The sequence below is a fragment of the Heterocephalus glaber genome, unplaced genomic scaffold (genome assembly GCF_053883595.1).
Source record: "Heterocephalus glaber isolate CG9 unplaced genomic scaffold, H.glaber_assembly_v1.0 deba00001795, whole genome shotgun sequence".
NCBI lineage: Eukaryota > Metazoa > Chordata > Mammalia > Rodentia > Bathyergidae > Heterocephalus > Heterocephalus glaber.
This window is the reverse complement of record NW_028258476.1, coordinates 4,684,946-4,706,971: the sequence shown is the minus strand read 5'-3', so window position 1 is coordinate 4,706,971 and position 22,026 is coordinate 4,684,946. Positions and strand designations below refer to the sequence as shown.

The 22,026-nt window shown below is 40.8% G+C and overlaps 1 protein-coding gene across 5 annotated transcripts in view; it reads right to left on the bottom strand.

Annotated features, from left to right (window-relative positions):
* Positions 1-22,026, bottom strand: part of Pogz (pogo transposable element derived with ZNF domain) — a 56,606-nt gene that overhangs the window by 6,964 nt on the left and 27,616 nt on the right. For 4 of the 5 annotated variants that reach the window (XM_004854068.4, XM_004854070.4, XM_087203316.1 and 1 more), the window contains 9 exons: positions 14,558-14,733; positions 13,413-13,521; positions 11,086-11,376; positions 10,791-11,009; positions 7,943-8,049; positions 6,813-7,150; positions 6,313-6,467; positions 2,125-2,225; positions 1,485-1,631 (listed from right to left, as the gene is read on the bottom strand). In XM_004854068.4, coding sequence (XP_004854125.1) covers positions 1,485-1,631; positions 2,125-2,225; positions 6,313-6,467; positions 6,813-7,150; positions 7,943-8,049; positions 10,791-11,009; positions 11,086-11,376; positions 13,413-13,521; positions 14,558-14,733 — 1,643 coding nt within the window. The remainder of the gene's footprint in view (positions 1-1,484; positions 1,632-2,124; positions 2,226-6,312; positions 6,468-6,812; positions 7,151-7,942; positions 8,050-10,790; positions 11,010-11,085; positions 11,377-13,412; positions 13,522-14,557; positions 14,734-22,026) is intronic. The other variant, XM_021265935.2, reaches the window with a different exon arrangement.

Genomic DNA, 22,026 nt, shown 5'->3' with positions numbered 1-22,026 from the left:
AGTTAGAGATGACAGTTCCCATGTTACCTGGAAATGGATCTGTGGTGCCCCAGCAGCTACGACTGTGCAGAGCAGGGTGTGAGCAGAGGGTGCTGCCAAGCACAGCACGCACACTGTGTATACATGAAGGAAGGCCGAGCACACACGCACCCAACTACTTCTCCACTTTGTGTTTTCTCTGAAACACCTTCACTCTTCTCAAGGAGCACCTTTCCAGAACTTTCTAACAAGGTCATATCTATTCTATCTTACAAACAAAATACGACAAAACACCACCACAAAATTCACCCATTACTTCTGACCTCTGGATCTACCACCGTTTGTTCTCCCTTTCATTAAACAAAGGTTTCAAATAAGTGTTCTCTACTTCCTTCCTTCTCATTTCTCTTATTAAAATGACTTCCACTCTATTGACCAATGAAATGGCTCTTGTCAATGTTGCTAAATTAAAGATCTGCCTCTAAGTTTCTATTTTGACACCTTCCTTTTCTTCAAAATACTTTCATCTCCTCAGCTTCCTTAATACCAAGACTCTCCTGGTTCCCTCTAGGACCATGGTCTGGCTTTATACTTCAAGGGTCCTAAGCTTTGACCTCATTCTCAACCCAGACTTTTCTCCTCGGCTTCTGCCCTGTTACCCAACAGCTGCAATTGACGTTCACAGACACTGTGCTAACTCAGAATATCTAAAGCACAATCCTCCTCTCCCAAGTATTCTTTCTCTAGTTCTTCTACCTCAGCTAGTAGTCCCAGCATTCATCTAAAGACAGAATCTCAGGCATTATTCTTAACTGATCCCTGGCTACTTCTACCTAATCCACCTCTAAATCATCAATATAACGTATCTTCTCAGTAGCTTTCAACTCTGCCCTCTTTTTCTTTATCTTAAAAGCCAATATCCACTATCATCTCCCACCTAAGCTACTGAAAAAGCCTTGTGGTTAGTCTCCCTACATTCCGGTCATATTCTCCTCTAACCCATTCTCCTCAGGGCAGCCAGTGTAAACCATAACTAAAACACATCCAGACATATCACTCCAGGGCTTACACCCCATTTATGCCTTCCCAATGACTTTTTCATGGCTTTCAAGATCCCCTGTGCCCTGTCCTAACTTCCAATCCCTACCTTGTACCTACAATCCAGACTAAATCTTTCTCAATTTCTGGAACATTCATAATCTCATTCTATGACTCAGGCACACTGTTCTTCTGTTCCATTTTATCTGACTCGTTCTTTTTTATCCTTCTGAAGTATTACTTCTGGAAGCCCCACTGGGCTTGCAAAGTACATGCCTTTCCATACCCTGTACTTCACCCTAACAGTCTTCATACTTCTACTGTTTACCACTCTATCTTACTGCATGGCATATGGCAAATGTGTATATTATCTTCTCTACCAAAATTATTTTCCTAGTTAAGCCTTGGGCCTCAACATCCGTAAATTAAAACAAATGAGAATACAGGAACTGCATGGTGCCTGGTACCTGGTGCCTCATGTAGTGCTGTTGGAATGCATTGCCATTTTTGAAGACCTTCAGGCAATAAGGACAGAGCAGATGCCGAGTGTCCTCGTGGATCATCCGGAAATGGACATCTACCTCCGAGTAGAGTGAGGAGCGATACTGGCACACCTGGGTCACACACAGGGGAAAAGAAGGGTAAGAGTGAACAACCAAGGTTTAAGAAACGTTTAAATTAGCTCACAGAAAATTAGTTTCTAACTTTGAAACGCAGGTCTATCCTTGTGATAAATTTAGCTGTGACTTTAGATAAAATATAGAGAAGAGCAGGTGAGTCTGAGAACAGTATTATTCTACAACTAGGGAATAAAGCTTTCTCTGTCTATCTCCAAAGAGCAAGTTCAAGAGACAGACACGCTCTTAGAGCATGCACATCTTCCCTGGCAAAGTATTACACCTGTGGTTATGTTCTTCTTTTTTTTTTTTTCACCTTCATGGAAAATCCTAAGGACAGAAACTTTGTATTATTTTTTCTATTATCTCTTCACAACTGCCAAACTGAATGTGTGTAGTAGGTACCTAAATAATGCTCATTAGTGGATTCTTTATATTCAGCCTGAAAGCAAAATGGCTAAAACTTCCTGGAGTAAAAGGCAATCAATACCTGACAAACATAAGGCATCTCTCCAGGCTTATGAGTGTCCTTCATGTGCTGGAGAAATAGTGGCTCACTTTCAAATGCCCACTCACAGATCTTGCACTTGGCTGTAAGAAAAATACTCAATAAATCCACCTGAAAACAAGACTTAAGTCCTCAGAATCTTTTCTTTCACTATTTCTTCATTCTCAACAGTCAGTACAAGTTTCCTCCTTTAAAATGATTTTGCCTTAATATTTGTTGCTGATAACATCTAACCTATGTAAATGTAACACACTGTAAATTTTTGGTAGTTTCACTGTTTCATATTGTGAATTATACAACATGGACCCCCAAAAGGGTATTTTTTTTTCTTACTTTTACTTTCCAGTTTTTGCAAAGAAACCCTGCCATGAAGAATGAGGAAAAGCTATAAGAATGGGGTTTGCAAGACAGAGGAGCCACGAGCAGCAGGAAGAAAGGTGTGTTAGGTATGAGAATTCAGGACATATCTGGGAAAGTTAACTGGAGGCATACTTCCTTCTTTTCCTCCGACCTCTCAATTTATTTTTAGTTGTGGTAGTGGGGATTGAACCCAGGGCTTCACACCCACTAGCCAAGTGCTCTACCACTGAGCTACATCCCCAGCCCCTCCCACTTCTCAGTCTGCTCATCTTATTTTCTTTTTTCTTTTTCTAGAATACTCTAAAGCACTGATGCCCCTTTCTTACTCCATTTCCCTTTGGCAATCTCATTCTGTCTCAAAGGCTTATCCACAACCTACACATCAGCTCTATTCTCACAGCTATCACACAACACCCATAATTAAACTAATGCGATTTCTAAGCACAAGCAGCATACTAAGCCCAACGTGTATTATCTCATATCAAGAAAATTCATAAGACAAGAACTCAAAACAGGGCCAGGGATTTACCTCAGTGGCACTGTGCCTGTCTCATAAGAGCAAGGTCCTTAGTTTGATCCCTGGCACCAAAAAAAAAAAAAAAGTTTAAAAATAAGAACCAAGCTGGGGATTTAGCTCAGTGGTTTTGCTGCCTGCTGCGCAAGCACAAGGACCTGAGTTCGATCCCTGATACCAAAAAAAAAAAAAAAGAACCAAGGTGTATTATGTAAAGGTACAAATTTCCAATGATGAATGTCATTATATCGTATACCGAAAATGTACCAACAAAATTTTTTTAAAACACCATAAATAACAAAATGCAGTAAAATAATGATGAGTTTTGAATATTTTTTTAAAACCCTCAAAACAACTGGGTGTGGTAGTCCATGCCCGTAATCTTAGCACTTGGGAGGCTGAGGCAGGAGGACTGCCGTGACTTCGAAGCCAGCCTGGCCTACACTGTGAGTTCAACGCTAGCCTGAACTAATAATAGTGAGACCCTGTCTCAAAAAGGCAAACAAAAGCAAAAACAACCCCGCCCCCAACTCAAGAAACCTGGGCGTTTCCAAATGCTCTGTGTCAGTCCCACAAGGGAGGAGTTGGTGTGAGAAGGTCCAAGAGGGTGGCTTACCATGCAGCTCAGGGACCTCGCCGCCTCGAAGGAGGCCCTGGGCTCACTATTCAACATCAGGGACAAAACAGGCAGCGAGAAGTGGCTGTCTCAGTGGCTATCACTGTCCCAGCACTATCCCTTCTAGCGCTATCACCCTCACCTCCTTAACACCCACCAGTCCCCACCCAGAAAGACAGGCACAAACTTCTAGAGCTTCTGCTTCTGCCCCTTCTGTCTTTCTAAAGCTCATCCACCCCCACTCCATGGACCCTGAGACTGCCAATCAGCTTTCCCCTGAGCTGTTACCACACAGGCTCCTCGCTGCCCACACTGAACACTGCAGGCTCCCTAAAGGACGCCTCTCTCCAACTTTCCTCACACCAGTAACAGATGCACTGAGAGGGAATTAGGGAAACAACACCTCTCAGAGTAGCATCTAAAAAATGAGATATTGGGCCAGGGATTTAGCTTAGTGGTGCTGCTGCGTGCCTCGAAAGCGCAAGGTCCTGAGTTTGATCCCTGGTACCAAAAAAAAAAAAAAAGAGATACTTAGGAATCTATCTCACAGAGGAAGTAAGAGGCAGTACTCTGAAAAAGACTAAAGAGGACATCAGAAAACAGAGAGACATCCCTTGCTCTTGGGTAGGAAGAACCAATAGAGTGAAAAGGGCCATACTTCCAAAACTGCTGTACAGATTTAATGCAGTTCTGATCAAAATTCCAACAGCATAGAATTAGAAACAGAATTAGAAAAAATAATCCTAAAATTCACGTGGAACCAGTAGAGACCTAGAACAGCAAAGGCAATTCTGGGTAACAAAGGCAAGGCAGGGGGCATCACAGTCCCTGACCTAAAATTATACTACAAAGCTACATTGACAAAAACAGCATGAGGCTGGCAAAAAACAAAACAAAACAAAAAAACCAGACCTGAGGATCAATGGAACAGACTAGAAGATTCAGAAACAACTCCAAACACACTCAGCCACCTCATCTTTGACAAAGGAGCCAAACACCTTCACTGGAAGAAAGATAGCCTCTTTAATAAATGGTGCTGGGGGGCCGGGAATTCGGCTCAGTGGTTCTGCCACCTGCCTTGTAAGCGCAAGGTCCTGAGTTCGATCCCCGGTACCAAAAAAAGGGAAAAGAATTCAAGCGCTGGGCATGGGCACATGCCTGTAATCCCAGCACAAACTATAAGGCAAGACCTTGTCTCAAAAAAAAAAGGAATAAGAATAAATCTTTATTCACAGAAATAGCTCTCTGTCCATTTTTTTTTTTTTTTTTTTGCTATGTGGAACCTGGGGATTGAACTGAACCCAGGGCTTTTGCACTGAGCTACATCCTCAACCCTTTTTAAATTTTGAAATAAGCTCTAAGTTGCAGAGAGCTGGAATTTGTGATCTTCCTGCCTCAGCCTCTCAAGTAGTTGGGGTTACATGTGTACCCCCTGCCTGGAAGTGTTATCTTCTTTGTGTGGACTCTAGTTAATCCTATACATGGACACACATGGTGCCTGACACTAACATAGCCACCCTGGTCAGTCAAGCCAACAGCTGAGAAACAGCAAGGGAGTCAACTTTTAATCTTGAAGCCTGCTCTCCCTCTAGATGTCTTAAATGATCTAACAGATTGCTTCATTGATTCACTTTGAGTCAAAGTTTTTAATTTGAGGGCCAGGGATTTAGCTCAGTGGTTCTGCTGCCTGCTTCACAAGCATAAGGTCCCGAGTTCGATCCCTGGTACCAAAAAACCTCCAAAAAACAAAGTTTTTAATTTGAGCAAATGTACCCAGATAATATACTATTTCTGTCTCCCCCCAACCCCCAGGTATGGCGGATTGAACTCAGGACCTTGCGCTTGTAGGGCAGGCATGGTGCCACTGAGCTAAATCCCTGGCCCCTATTTCTGTCTTTATGCTTTTGATCATGCTGTTTCTAATTACCTAAAAGCTTTTTCTACTAATTACTGCTCCTCTAAATCCTTGTATTTGAAGACTCTAAAAGTTCAACCTCACTTTCTGTAAACCTGGTACAAATCTTTCTCCTTCTCTGAACTATCTCCTTTGTCACTGGCATCACACAATGTGTGTGTGTATGAGGGGTCTCGCTCTGTAGTGTAGGATGGTCTTGAATTTAGTAGTCCACCTGTCTCAGCCTCCCAAGTGCTGGGATTACAGGCACGTGCCACCATGCCTGGCTTGTTTATAATATATTGTTTTGTTATCATCAGAGATACTCTAAAGAGAGCTCAAATTCTCACAGTGTTAACTTACTAGAGGTGTATGATTGGAACTGGGGATTTAGCTCAGTGGTGCCCCTGCCTGTCTTGCAAACGCAAGGTCCCGAGTTCGATCCCCTGTACCAAAAAAAAAAAAGAAACATAGAGATGTATGATTTTAAGCAGAAAAATTACTCTGAGCCTGTGTTTGGCCTTGTTTCCTCTTCTGTAAGATATACAATGTAGAGAACGCTCCAACTCACCAAGTATTTCATCAAAAACATTGTCTTTGATGGCAAAGTACTTGAAGTCAGGCTTATAAGAAAACGGTAAGTGAAGTAATGGGGTAGTTATAAATATGCAGAAATACCTCCTCTACACTGTTAACCACACACACATAAATGTAACGGGCTCCCGTCTACTGCCATTCAGAGAGAAAAGGTATGTCCCCCTGGAGTGTAAGAGTGCCTAAACTTACTAGTAGATTCATAGGGACTATGAACATTTTCCAAGTGGCACTGGAGCTGGAAGGGAGTGGAAAACTGCCGGTAACAGTGTTGGCAGATAGTATGACCATCCACCTCACCGTTCTGCTGATCGAGTTCTACATGGTGTTTCATGTGGTTCATGAATCTGTAGCACAGCACAGAGAGAAAGTATAAAAAGCAAAATCAGTAACCTCTGAAAAATACAGTGGTAGAATCCTGAATAAACATCATCTGCTCCCCTCCCCTCCTGTTCTGAACCCAGATGGAGCCTTGAAACTAAGAGTTCTGGGTGAGGAGACACTCATCTCCCTTCCTCACCCAAAGCCATCTTTGTTACTGCAACACCTGCCTTCCACACCAGTTATGGATTTAATAAGCCCCAGCAAGACTATCACAGTTAGGACCTTTCTCCAAACCAAAACTTACAACATGTAAGAAAATTTAACTTTTCTTTTATTCGCAATAACCTCTAGGGCTCCTCAACACTTACCGGATGTTATTTTTTAGCCTTTTGGTACAATGTGGGCATCGGAAAGATGTGGCGACCTTAGGAAAGTTTGTGAGCTGGGATACTTTGCCGCCATCCCGTCCATAGTAGAAGTCATCTACCAGCATAATGAGCTTGGTCTGGACTGCGTCACCTACATTCTCGTTTGGCTCTGGTACTTTTGCAGGTGGTGACAGAGCAGGAATAGGTGTGGAAGAGGGTGTGGAAGTAACAGGAGCTGTTTTCTCAGGGGAGGGGGGCTTTGCTGCTGATGGGACACCGGGTTCTGAATCCAGGGACTTTCCTTTCTTCTTGTATTCAACCATTTCTGGGCAACAGTACTATAGAGAAAGAAGAGATATGATCATCCTGGTTATTCTGGGGCTAACATGCGCTAACTTCATTAACATTCCCTGGTAACAGTTTTGTTATTTTAAGTGGTAAAACATTCCTCTTTTGTTGCTGGAGATGAGTCTCTGTTGTACTGTCCAGGCTAGCCTCTTGGGCTCAAGCAATCCACCTCCCCTACCCCCCAGGCCATGGCCAAGCAGCTGGAACTACAAGTGCTATTGTGCCCAGCTCAGCGGTAAGGTATTCTTACCCTGCCTTCATCCTTCAGTTTTACATCGATTTCACCCTTCTACTAGTGTGTGTCCACAGCCATAACCCTGAACACCTTACCTCATACCGTGTGCTCCTCCTGCCTCAGAGCCCTTTAGCCACTCACTTGCTCCGAGCTCCCCTGGCAGATAAAAGTTCCAACCTCTGCTTCTGGATCAATACTCAAAAACGAAGAGGCTAGGAAATGGGAGCCAGGTAAACACTGTCCATTCACTCAATGACATAAGTCACAGAAGCTGAATGGTTCGGGCTCTTATCTAATAAGCCTGCTCTGTGGAGTTCCAAATCTACCATGCTGAAGAAGTAAGGTTACATACGCTCTGATCCATCCGGAGGTCTTTTACATGCATCCTATCACATTCCAAGTATGCAGCTCTTCTCACAGACTAGAAGACTCTTTAAAAAGCTCCCCAGTCAGTGCAGAGCCCCTGCTGCGCAGGCCCTCGATGTTAAAGGAGGTACACAGCAGCAGCCATACGAGTGGGACCCTTATCACAAGTGCTATCACTTACACACATGTGCCCTCTCAGAGCTTCAGTAACACGGAACTGAGCATTACACCGTGGACAGATTTTCCGCCCACCATCCTGAAGGTCAAACACTGGAATGGAAGAGGTCACTGAAAGAAGTGAGAAGAATTGAGAGGATTAGTATCGTGATAACAGGAGAGCAGTACCTGCCTGAGAAGTATATCCAAGGCTAAGCAAGCACGAAAGATCACTGTGTTTGAGGCACATTCCTTTCACTCTTCTAATGCAACCAGAGTTGGCAAACCACAGCAAATCCAACCCAGCTGCCAGTTTCTGTTAGGTCCATGAGCAAAGATTTTTTTTTTTGGTATTGGGGATTGAACTCGGGTCCTTGCAATTGCGGGGCAGGCGGCGGAACCACTGAGCTAAATCCCTGGCCTCACAAAGAATGATTTTTATACTTTTTTTTTTTGGTACCGGGGATCGAACTCGGGTCCTTGTGCTTGCATGGCAGACACCAGAACCACTGAGCTAAATCCCTGGCCCCTTATACTATTTTTTGGTTAGGTAAAATTTTTTTTAAATTGTAAAATATAATATATAATATTTACCATGTGAACTATTTTTAAGTGTACACCTTAGTTGTACTAAGTACATTCACACTGTTGTACAATCTCTAGAACTCTTCAACTTGCAGAACTGAAACTCAAAATCCATTAAAAACTCCCCATTCTCCCTGGCCCGATAACCATTCTTTCTAACTTCATGAATCTGACTATTCTAGGTACTTCCTGTGAGGTGAATCATACATTGTTTGCCCTTTGTGACCAGCTTATTCTAGTCACCATAACGTCTTCATGGCTCATCATGTTGTATCAATCACACTGTCAGAACTTCCTTTCCTGGGGCCAGGGGGCAAAGGGTACTGAGGATTGAACTCATTGCACTAGGTTATGTACCCAGCCCTTTTTCAAATTTTGAGAGAGTCTCAGTTGCCCAGCTGAGCTGGAACTTGTCATCCTACTGCTTCAGCCACTGAGCTCAGCTCCAGAACTTCGATAGCTGATTATGTACCACATTTTTTTTTTTGGTACTGGGGATCAAACTAGGGACCTTCTGCTCTTGTGAGGCAGGTGCCAGAACCACTGAGCTAAATCCCCAGCCCTACATACCACAATTTTTTCATCCATTCATCATTTGATGGGTACTTGCGTTGTGCTCACCTTTCAACTACTATCAATAATGATGCTATGAACATGGATGTGTAAGTATCTGTTCTAGACACTGTTAACATCAGTTTTGGTTACACCAGATGGGGAATTCGAGCATATGTAATTCTTTTTAATTTTTGCAAAACTACCATACTGTTTTCCACAATAGCTGGACCATTTTACATTCCTGCCAATAATGCACAAGGGCTCTACTTTCTCCAGATCATTGCCAACATTTGTTATTTTGTTCTTTCGTTGTTTTTATGGGGGGAGGGGGGAGACTGGTGAGTCAACCCAGGGCCTTCACAATCAGCTACATCCCCAGCCTTTTTATTTTGTAACAGGCTCTCACTAAGTTTCCAGGCAGAACTCAAATGTCTAATTCTCCTGCCTCAGCTTCCCCCAGGGCTGGAATTACAGATATGCACCACCTCACCTGTCCTGTTTTGGATTTTTATTTTGTTTTGTTTTTCCAGTGCTGGGAATCAAACCCAGGGCTTCACGGTTTCTAAGGCAAATGATCTACTACTGAGCTACATCCTCTTTTTTTTTTTTAACAGTCATCACCTGAATGGATATGAGATGACATCTTGTGGTTGATTTGCATTTCCCTAATGACTGGCAATGCTGAGCACCTTTTCACATGTTTAACCAACCGTTTTATAATTTTCTCTGATGAAAGGTCTACTCAAGTCCTTTGCTGCTTTTTAAGTGCATTATTTTTTGTAATTGAGTCAAGAATACTTTATGTATTCCAGATGGGAACCCTTAACGGGTACACAATGTGCAGATTATTTTTTCCCATCCTGTGGACTACCTTTTTTCACTGTGTTCAGTGTTCTTTCATGCACCAGAGTTTTAAATTTTGATGTAATTCAGGTTGCTTATTTTTCCTTTGCTTGCCTATGCTTCTGGGTTATGGACATCACTGTCAATTCAAGTTATCATGAAGCTTTCCTCTTGTTGTTCTCTTCTAACTTCATAATTTCAGTTTATATGTTTAGGTCTTTCAACGATTTTGAGTTAATTTTTATATTTGGTATAAAGTTAAAGAGTTTAGTTCCAACTTTCTTAATACCATCTTAAATGGCTGGAATAAAAGCAAAAGAATGAAATGTTCTGCTACATGAAAATTAACTGAAATTCACATTTTATGTTACCTATAGTTGCTTCTGTACCACCACAGTATAGCTGAGTAGCTTCTGCAGAGACCATACAGTGCACAGAACCTAAAATGCTTACACTGGGCCCTGTACAGTCTGCCAATTTCTCCCTTTTACAGCACTGAAACCCTGAACATGCCCTGACCTTGTCTGAAAACTTTCATGCTATTCATACCCTTCATGTGAAAACGTCTCCAAAAAATCCCAATTAAAAAAAAACAATTGTTCCGAAATTCATTTCCCCCATGAAGCCATGTATCATCACATGAACCCATCTCTGACAATCAGTCCATGTTACTTAAATGATCTTCAAAGTACAACTACATACAGACTTCTTTGTAGGTGATTCAGCCACACTTTTCACAAGTGACTGTTTCCTTTACAAAAGTTTTTGTAGGAGCCAATTATAGCAATTATACTCTATTTCTTCATTTCAGAATATAGAGCTCTGATGCAACAAATACTCTTTCAATATATCTGAATGACTGGCTGCTCAAGGTCTCTCCAGTCTCATACCTTTCATTGAAGATTCAGGTCCAGTGGTTCTCTGCGCACTGTGGGCAGAGCTGTTGTTGGATACCACCATTGGCCCAGGACTCTGGCCCAGGGAAGGAATGGTGTTCAGCGTGTTCACCAATTTGGCCACTTCATTGTTATTTTCCCCTGTAGCTCCAGGTCGCTTCACAGTGACAAAGCTGGCAATGCTCACTGCAGGTGGAGAGGGGAAAGAGGGAGCTACATTGACCCAGTGATGATCATCTGTTTTCCTACCACCCATCCTGGCTGGCCATCTCCTCTTCCCAAGCCTCACCTAGCTTGGGGTTCGAGGTCTGGCTGGCCTGGCCTGGAGGCTGAACGGCCAGCTGCCCCAGTGAGGTCGGCTGTGTGGTAGTGGGCGTGGTGGAAGTGCTGGGAGTGGACTTGGTCTGCTGCGACTGGGACTGTGGGACGGTGCTTCGAATGGTCAGGGTAGCGGGGATGACAGTGGTGAAGGTGTTGGTGGTGGGCCTCACAGGCATGGTGGAGCCTGGCCTCACGGGGGTCATCTGAGAGAACACTTGTGGGACTCCCACTGTCGGCTTAACAAACTGGGTACCTGGGGCTTTTAAGAGACAAAGAAAAAATCTTGGTCAGTTAGCTCACTTATGTATACTGTCTTGCCTTTACCAGAAATATGACAGAATAACAGATTACACCAAACCGGTCAGTGACCATCAGCGCTTACCAACAGTAGTACAGATTTTAAAGTCTAAGGATTATTAGGAGTCCAAGCTGATAAAAGAAATTATCTTCTGTAAAGTAAAAGGATTAAACTGAAAAAGATTTCTATCCAAACTTTCCAAAATACCTTATTACACTACCTTTTTTATTCTAAAATATAGTCAGTAGCTTGACTTTGGTACTGGAAAAGAAAGAATAAGACAGTATAAGAATATATAGGCCAGGGGCCGGGGATTTAGCTCAGTGGTTTCCGCTGCCTGCTGTGCAAGCACAAGGACCCAAATTCAATCCCCAATACCAAAAAAAAAAAGGTAGCACAAGCCTATAATCCCAGCACTCAGGAGGCTGAGGCAGGAGATCACCGGGAGTTTGAGGCCTGCCTGGGCTACACAGTGAATTCAAAGCCAGCCTGAACTATATGGCAAGACCCTGTCTCAAAAAAAAAAAAAAGAAAGAAAAAGATTATATAGGCCAAGTAACAGACTTGGTCCAGAAAAAAGGGATTCTTCTTTCTCAGAATAGTAAAGAAGTCTTCCATTCTCTTTTATAAAATAAAACAAGACTACATCATTCTACTAGGATGTCCCAAAGGAGAACATTTAGCACAACTGTAGACAATTCAACTGAGAAACATTTTTGTTTTTGGTACCCAAGGATCGAATTCGGGTCCTTGCGCTTGCGCAGCAGGCAGCAAAACTGCTGAGCTAAATCCCCGGCCCTGAGAAACATTTAAGAAATATAAGAATGTAACAGAGGGGCCGGGGATTTAGCTCAGTGGTTCCAGTGCCTGCCTTGCAAGCGCAAGGTCCCAAGTTCAATCCCTGGTACCAAGAAAAAGAACGTAACAGAGTAAACCGATCAAACATACCAAAACAAAACTACTGTGAGCTAAGAACAAAAAACCCAAAACATCTTAGACAAACTATAGAGGTTCTCTTACAAATAATCAAATTTAGATAGTCATTTCTTTGGCCTGAGTTATAGTAAACTTAACACATAAGAAATGTAGAGACTTGGGGGGAAATTACAGTATGGGGGGCACATATTGGGAACTGAACCCAAGGCTTCGTACCCCAGCCCTGACAGTCTTAAAAACACCATCTAGTGATTGACAGTGTTACCCTCAAAGGCTATGTCATTTGTTTAATTTATATCTAAAGCCTATGGTATAAAAGTAAAGTTCAAAATCCCACCCTGTAAGTAGATACATATGGAGTATGGACTCTGAGTTTGCATTAGTAAGTAATGTTCCTGCAGGATAACAAATTTAATAGCTGACTCAACAGTTACAGATACCCTGGGCTACACAGTGAGTTCAGAGCCAGACTGAACTACAAAGCGAGACCCTGTCTCCAAAAAAACCCACAGCAGTTACAGAAAATGACTAGATAAACCGTGTTTTACTACCTTATGAAGGGTGATGAAAAACTAAATAGAAAATAAAAATAATAAAAGCACCACCCTGGCCAAAGGTCAGAAACAGTTGTTTTTTTTTTAATTGGGCCTAAATCATTAAGATTTTAATATTTTTTTGAAATATACTTTTGAAGTGACCTAGAGCAGTGGTGGCAAACCTATGGGATGTTGTGTTATTTTTTTTCTTTTATTATCCTTGGGTACCAGGGATCAAACTCAGGACCTTGCACTTGCAAGGCAGACGCGGTGCCACTGAGCTAAATCCCTGGCCCTACTTTTTTTTCTTTTAAAACAATAGATGTATGAGTTGTTCTTTTCTAAACTAAAGCCTCACTATGTAGGCTTAATTGCAGTGTTGGCACTTTATAACAAATGAGTTTTGGGCTGCAGTTGGGGGAGTCCCCTAAAAGGTTCACTATCGCTGACCTAGAGCATCTGAAACAATAAAAGCAAATCTTCTGGACGCCAGTTTATTCCAAATGGACAGACATTGTTCCTTACCTGGGACTAGTGTAATTGGTCTAACTGTTTGGCCTTGCTGTACGTTCAGCACAATCCCAACCTGATTCATTGCATTTTGTACAGGCCGAACATTCCTTACAGGAAACCCCTGTGTTAAAAAGCAAAATGATCTTTAACATGGAGACCAACTAACACTAACATGGACTGCAGTACGACCTACATCCAAAAAAATTCCCATACTCTTAACTAACAATTCTTTTACTAGAGTAGGAATTTTTTAATGACTAAAATAGAAAAATTCAGGAAATTCTGACAAATTTTTGAACAACAAAATATCAAAACTGGAAACAAGCTTTGGTACCCATGAGTCAAAATGAAAGTCTGCTTCTGACTTAAAAGAGTGTCAGCTTAGGGGCCGGGGATTTAGCTCAGAGGTTCTACCACCTGCCTCGCAAGGGCAAGGTCCCGAGTTCAATCACCGGTACCACAAAAAAAAAAAAAAGAGAGAGAGACTTAGAGTGTCAGTTTAAAAAAACAAAATGATGCGTCCACAAACTGGTTCCTAAACTGCTAAAAGCACAGAAAGGGGAAAGGTCAATAAACACTAGCAGTATTCACTGGAGTGATTCAACTTATAAACAAAATCCTAAGAAACTGAGAAACTGTTCCAAAGTTCACTTTAAAGGTCATAAACCTTGGGCTCATTTATAAGAGAAGATTTTGTAACTCAGGAGGCCTCGGGCAAAGAAAAGCATTTGCCTTTAAGAGTCCACATTCAGAATTAGGCTTTCAACTTCAAATCACCACATTATGTCAAGTACTCACTTTCCTTCTCTTTCAAAGATCACCAATTTCATATATAGATCTCCAACTTACCCCATGTGCAGAAAAAAAGCTTTGAGGGCTGAGTGTTAAGGCTTCCTACTCCCAGATCTCCACTAACTTGTGCATAGAACATAAATCTCTTAGGAGGGTGAAAAGGAAATCACCCCATCTTGATGTTATGCTAGGCTTTCCACAAAGGTCAGCGTCAAATTACAAAACAGTGAATGGGAAAGCCAGTTCAAAAGACAAGACTTGGGACCATTGCTAACCATACCAAAGACCCTAAGGTACAGCCTTCAAAGGATCAAAGTCTTTCTCTCTCCCTCTCTATCCATCCCAAAATACAGAGCCCTACTCACCTGTGTGGTAATGAATATTGGCTGTGAGGCCACAGGGGAACTGGTCACATGGTTGGCATTCTGCATGACCTGGACAGGCCTCAAAACTGGTTGAGTAACCATTGTGCCCAGACCTGGCGCTGGATTCTGGGTCAGAATGAGCGGCTGTCCACCTTGCTGGACCAAAGGATTGCCAGCTAAAGGATAAAGGAAAACACAAAAGAAGGAGAAATGTTTGAAACAGTGCTAATCCCTACATCTGATATGAAAAATCACGGTCTTAAATACGAAATGGTGTCTCAGATATCAAAATATACTAGTCTACCACTCGCCTCGGGTTTAATGTCACCAAACATCAAAAACTTAAGCGTCACCCAAATCTACAACTAACAGAAAAACAAATGTGTTAGGATAGCTCACTAACATCTTACCTATGTCTCACTAGGGATGAGTTACTAAGACAGGCTTCTAAGTATGCTGCTATCACCTTGACTGGTGATTTCACAAGTCAGCAGAACAGCATGAAAAAATAAAACTTTTTCTGTATTTTAACTAAAACTTTTTTTTTTTGGTACTAGGGATCAAACTCGGGACCTTGCACTTTCGAGGCAGGTGGTGGAACCACTGAGCGAAATCCCAGCTGGCCCAGTAAAACTTATTCTTAAAGAATGTAATCTGCTGTTAGCGAATTTTTTTAAAAACTTTAAAAAAGAGCAATATTCATCAATCAACATCAATTCAGCAAGTACACAGAATCTAAATATAAGAATGGCATCTCCTACTAGTGTCCCAAGTCTGAGAAATTTTACAGTCTGCCTACTTTCTTTTTCTTTACGTTATCAGGGCTGATAAACAGATGACCTAGTCAAAAACCCACCTGTACCAAGAGAAAATTTACTATTTCAGAAGATAATGACTCACTCATGAGTATTAGTAAGTATAAATGAGTATTAGTAAACTGGACTCATCATTACTGAAATAAATTCTTTTCATTTGTGAAAAAAGTAATTTTTTAGATGTTTTTCTATTTTATCACATTTGGTTAACAAAACATTAAAACTAAATTTCCAGGTTTATAACGAATATTTAAAAATTAGAAAACCTCAGAAAGCCATTATATCTAAGCCAAAGATTTAAGCAAAAATCTGCTTCATCACCAGAATGGGATGGGCCCCCCCCGAAATATATTTTCCACTTGACAGATGGACTGACTGAGGTCAGCAACAAAACCAAAAGCCAGGTAAACAGGTGGCAATTAAGGGCCCACAGTGCCTCATCCCACATGCTCAGAAACTGAGATGGCAGTTGTGCGCTAGACACTATCACAGGGCCAGCAGACCCGGGACTTTAGAGGCTGACAGCACAAAACTTCCAACAGGTTCTGTATATGCTAACTATACTGGCAATTTACTGACTATAAATACTTAAATTTTAAACATTTTATTATGGAAAAATTCAAACAGAATATTTCATCAACACCTCCCACCCTCTTACTAAATGACACACTATTTAAACAAGTCTCGGATCATATCACCTGTAAATATTTCAGTATGCATCTTTATAAGGAAAAAAGTAATCATTACCACTTTTAAATAACATAATTCTTTTATATCAAATATTCAGAATTGAAATTTATAATTGCATTTTTTAAAGAGTTTGTTTCTGGGCCAGGCATTTGGCTCAGTGGAGCCTCCACCTGCCTTGCAAGTGCAAGGTCCCAAGTTCCATCCCCAGTACCAAAAAAAACCCCCCAAAAACGTTTGTTTCCACCAGGCTATATACAAAAGGGCTCTCAAAGTACAAGTGATGAACGTATCTTTTAAGTCTCTTAGTCCCATGAGTTTCCTTTTGGCTCCTTTTTTATACTTTTGAAATTAGTGGTTGAAAAATACTATGGATAAAACGTATGTTTCTAATTATTTTAACTGTCAGAGCAAAAATAAACTGTTGGGCTGGGGATTTAGCTCAGTGGTTCCGCCGTCTGCCCTGCAAGTGCAAGGACCTGAGTTCGATCCCTGGTACCAAAAATAAAAAAGGGAACCCAGGAGGGATCATGAAAAAGAAAATAAATTGTCAAGAGTTTATTTACCTTTAGTTTAAAATTTTTTTGTGGTTTTCTTTTCTTTTTTGGTACCAGGGATTGAACTCAGGTCCTTGCGCTTGTGAGCCAGGCGGTAGAACCACTGAGCTAAAGCCCCGGGCCCTAGTATAAAAATTTTAATCGCTGGCTCAACATTCCAATTAAATACAGGAAGGTAAGAACAGAGTATTTTTGCACTTATGCGCAATTGGCCAGCAGTAGCAAATCTCTAGAGACAGGCTCGGTTCTCATGAAATCTGCACATGCTCTGCTGTTACAAAGAATGCTAACCCAGTATTTTCTGCCAATCTTCTCTCTTGCATCAGGGTCATGTCTGAATTTCGGTAGACTGTTATGACTTTTCCAAACATAGTACAAACAAAAAAATGAGTTTCTAAACCCAAATTAGGTCCTCAATTCAATGGAAAGCAAAAGCTAGCACATGGCAGATAACACTGGGTAAATTATATTTATTTAGAATAAATAATTAGAAGTATTTTTCATTTGTTTTAGAAGCAATTTTAATTTCTACAGCCTTAGTCTTTCCTCAGAGAAACTGACACTTCAAATGTTTGACAAAGTTCTACTTCCAGGGGATGAAAGAATTCTGGGGCCTAAAAAAAGCTTTTAGCCAAGCTTGGTGGTGCAGACCTGTAATCCCATCACATGGGAGGCTGAGGCAGGAAGACTACCCTGAATTCAAAGCCAGACTGGGCTCCAGTGAGTTCATGGCCAGCCTGAACTACATAGTGAGACCCTGTCTCAAAACAAACAAGGCTTTAAAAAGAATTACCCAATCATTTCTGTCTCTAAAGTCTGTTCTTATATAAATTAGGTACCACAGCCACAAACTAACCTTAGCAGCTTCTTTCACAACATATTGTTTGTTTTATAAATATTAAAGTCTTAATATTTTCTTCATTCTTTTACATTCACTTACATATCCTTAAAGCCCAAAGAAAGAGATAAATGTAATAGAAGCTGGAAATCACTGTTCTACAGTGACAAATTTATAATGGATCACCTATGGCTCAGAATTAAGTTCTATTTTACTTCGTGTTTCTTTCCTATGCAAATATATTCAATCAGAATTACAGGAATAATTTCTAAATGCTGAGTGATAGATTCTTTAAAAAAAACCAAAACATAAAAAAATATGAATGTTTGAAAGTTGTAATCCTGAAACTTTCTTAAACACACACACACACACATAGCTGTCCCGAATCTCCAGCTTAATGAGATACAATATCATTCATTTCAAGTGCACAGTTCATTGGATTTCAGTATATTCACATGGTCATCAGCACATTTAATTTGGCACATTTTTATCACTGTAAAAAGAAACCCCTTATCTATTAACAGTTATTCCTCATTTTCTTTTTCTGCAACCTCTGACAACCACCAAACTATTTTCTTACTCTATGGATTTTCCCAATCTGAACATTTAATAGAATCAAGCTGGGCACACACACACATCTGTAATCTCAGCACTCTAGGAGGCTGAGGCAGGAGGAGCTCAAGGTAAAGTCTTACCTGGGAACTTGGTGAGACCTTGCCTCAAAATAAAAAATAAAAAGGGCTAGGGATATGGCTCAGTGATAGAGCGCCTGGGGATTAATCCTCAATACCACGCAAACACACACAGAGGAATCATACAATATGTGACCTTTTCTGTCTGGTTCCTTTCACTTAGCATGTTTTCAAGGTTCCTCCCTGTTGTGGAATAAATCAGTATTTCAATCCTTTTTATGGCCTAATACTGTTCCATTATATGGCTATATTACATTTTATCTGTTGATGGACACTCAAGCTGTTTCCACTTTGGGGCTATAAACTATAATAAACAACACTGCTATGAATATCTGTGCACAAGTTTGTGTGAACATACATTCTCAATTCTTTTGGGTATACAGCTAGAAACATTGGGGCACATGGTAGCTCTATGTGTAACTGTTTGAGAAACTGCCAACTGTGTTCCAAAGCAGCCACACCACATTTCACATTCCCACCAGCAATTTAGGACAGCTCTAGTTTTTTGGTTTCACATTTCATAGCACATGCTGATAAAAAGCCATCTGAGTAGGTACAAAACGGTATTGCATTCTGATTTTTATATGTATTCTTTTAATGATCAGTAATACTCACCTTCAATGTGTTTACTGGCCATTTGTGTATCTTTTTTGGAAAAATCCCTATTCAGGTCCTTTGCCAATTTTTAAATTGGACTGTTTTGAGGTAGTAGTACTTTTTTTTTTTTTTTGGTACCAGGGATCGAACTCAGGTCCTTGCTCTTGCACAGCAGGCGACGAAACCACTGAGCTAAATCCCCGGCCCCAGAGGTAAGTAGTTTTTTATATATATGCTAGATATATGTCCCTACTCAGATACATGAATTTGCAAGTTTTTTCTCTCACTGTCAGGGTTAACGTTTCATTTTCTTGATTGTATCCCTTTGAAACATTAAAAGGTTTTAATTTTCATGTCTTTTTTAATGTTTTTAGTGATGTCATAGTTTTAGCTTTTGAAGCCTCTACTCTGCTATGATCTGTAAGTGTCACCCAAAGGCCTATGTGCTAAAGGCTTGGGGCCCAGGCTGGGGTGCTGGGGGGTCGGGTCTAGCAGGAGGGCTTCAGGTCACTGGCGTGCCCTGGAAGGACACCGTGGGGGCCACATCCACTCCCTCTGGTTCCCAGCCTTGAGGGAGGAAAGCAGTCCTACTCTACCACTTTTGCCATATGTCACCATGGGCCCAGAGCGACCAGCCACGAACCAAAACCCCTCAAACTGTGAGCAAAAACGAGCGTCTTCTCCATATAAGTTGACTGTCTCTATAGTAACAGACACTTAGTGTGAAGTAGGGGTGCAACTTCACTCTTTTTCTGTGTGGAAAAATTAGCCAGTTGTCCCAAATATCTTGGTACCCTTGCTGAAAAACAAGATAAGGGTTTATTTCTGGACTCTCAATTGTATTCCACTGTTGAATATTCTTACACCTACCTCCTGGTACACATGTCCAAAGATTTCCTAGCATGTACCAGTGGACAAGAACTGCTGTGTTGTAGTATATGCACGTTTGCCTTTACAAAACACAGTATCATTTTCAAAAGTCAAGTCTTTATTTCTATCAACAGTATTTGCATCTATGTCCAACACTTAGAAACAGATTTTGTAATTTTGTATATCTACTAAGTATAAAATGGTATCTTAGTAGTTTGTATCTCCCTGAGGTTGGAGCTTTTTCCACATGGATTACTGGCCATTCTTATTTCACAATTTGTGAAATTCTTGTTCATGCCTTCTTCGAGTTGTTTATCCTTTTACTGCAGTTCCTTATACATACTGGATACTAATCCTTTGTAAAGTAATACATATAGGAAATAACATTTCTAGTCTGTGGCTTGGCTTATCTTTTCAATTTTTTAAAAAAGCTCTTAATGTAGTTCTGCTTACTAATCTTATCCTTTGTGATCAGCTCTTTTTGTATCTAGTTTAAGAAATCTTTCCCTCTTTTGAGAATATCTTCTCATATTTTCTTCTACAAGTTTTAGTTTTGCTTTTCCCCAGTTATGTCCTTATTCCACTTGAAATTGATTTTTGTGTAAGTGTGAAGTAGAAAGTAATTTTTTTTGCCACAACAGCAAATATGCCACTGTAATGGCTGTGTCTAGAGGTCCTCCCCAAAGCCTCAAGCAGTCATAGGTGGGGCTTCTTCAGAGGTGGCTGGACCTAGCCTGTGCGATGCTGGGATTCATGGGTACAACACAACTCTGTGTTGAAGGGAACTAAGATTAAGGGTGTGAGTGCTGCCCGGCCTAAGTAGCCTGGATAAAATAAAAAGGATAGAGAGAGCTGTGATTGTCCCTTGTTGCTTTTGCTACCTTCTGCCCACCATGAACTGTTTCTCCCCCGCGATTCCTGTCTGCCCTGCCACCCTGCCTTCCAGCCAGCCGATTACAGAAAGAAATCTCTGCAAACTGTGAGCCAAATAAACCTTTCCACCCTTGACTCGTGGGTGTTGGGTATTTTGTCTCAGCAATGAGAAAAGTAACTAAGACACCCACTACCATGAATACCCTTGTCCCTCCACCTCCAACGCCCTGTTCTACCACCTCTGTCACATACGAAGTTTCCATATGTGCAAGGGGCTCCTACTGGGTCTACTCTTATGCCAGGTTTACACTACCCTACTTAGGAATCTTGAGTTTTGATGTCTGATTGAGGCATTATCTATTGATACCTCACCACTTTCTAGTAATGCCTAGATTCAATAGACTTTACTTTAATACAAAAATCATATTTTTTCTTTATTATATCGTCACAGTCTAATGTACAAGCACACAGTATGAATGCAAGACATGTTAAAGTAACTTAAAAAAACCAGAATCCTCTACCTTTCCTCCACAGATTTGAAGATTGTATAATTAATATTTTAATAATTACCACTGACATTTCAAACTCTGACCTATTGCTCTCACATTTATACTTATGTATAATACATACAAAATAAGTGTGGTGGGCTGGGGATTTAGCTCAGTGGTGTCGCTGCCTGCTCCACAAGTGCAAGGACCCGAGTTCGATCCCCGGTACAAAAAAAAAAAAAAAAAGCATGTTAATCAAGGAAAAAGGTTACACATCAACCTGACATGACCTCAACAAGAGGTGAATGGACAGTTAAGAAATTCCAGAGAAAAGTGATTTTTAAAATGTTCCTACTTTGTTAAATGGAGTAAGCTAGTCACAGGGAGACAAACACTGCATAATTTCACGTACACCAGAATCCAAAATGCAGAAGCAGAAGGTTGAGTAGTGATTAACAGGGGGTATGGGGAGGGGCAATGGGAAAGTGCTGGTCAAAGGGCACATGTTTTGCTAAGATGAGGAGGGTCTACAGTGCTGTTGGCACAACATGGTCACATTAATAATAATGTATTGCTGGGGATTTAGCTCAGTGGTTTCGCTGCCTGCTGTGCAAGTGCAAGGACCCTAGTTCGATCCCTAGTACCAAAAATAATAATAATAATAATAATAATAATAATAATGTATTGTATATCTGAACACTGCTAAGAGTAGACCTTAAATGTTCCCACCAAAAAAAAAATGTACAGTGACAGATAAGTTAGTCTAATTTAATCACTTTATAATGTATATCAAGATATTACATTGTTCACTATAAATACATACAATGTTTATTTATTAAATTATACCTTAGTAAAGGTAAGGAAATTAGAATCTTCCTTAAGAACAAGAGTCAAGGAAATGCTTTTATTTAAAATAAATTTTTTTGATCCCCAGTACCAAAAATAATAATAAAATTTTATTTTAATCCCATCCTCCCAAACCCCCTCCTCTCCCTATGTACAAAAGCTTTGTTTCCATTTTTTTCCTTTTATTTTCATTTTTTTCCTTGTCC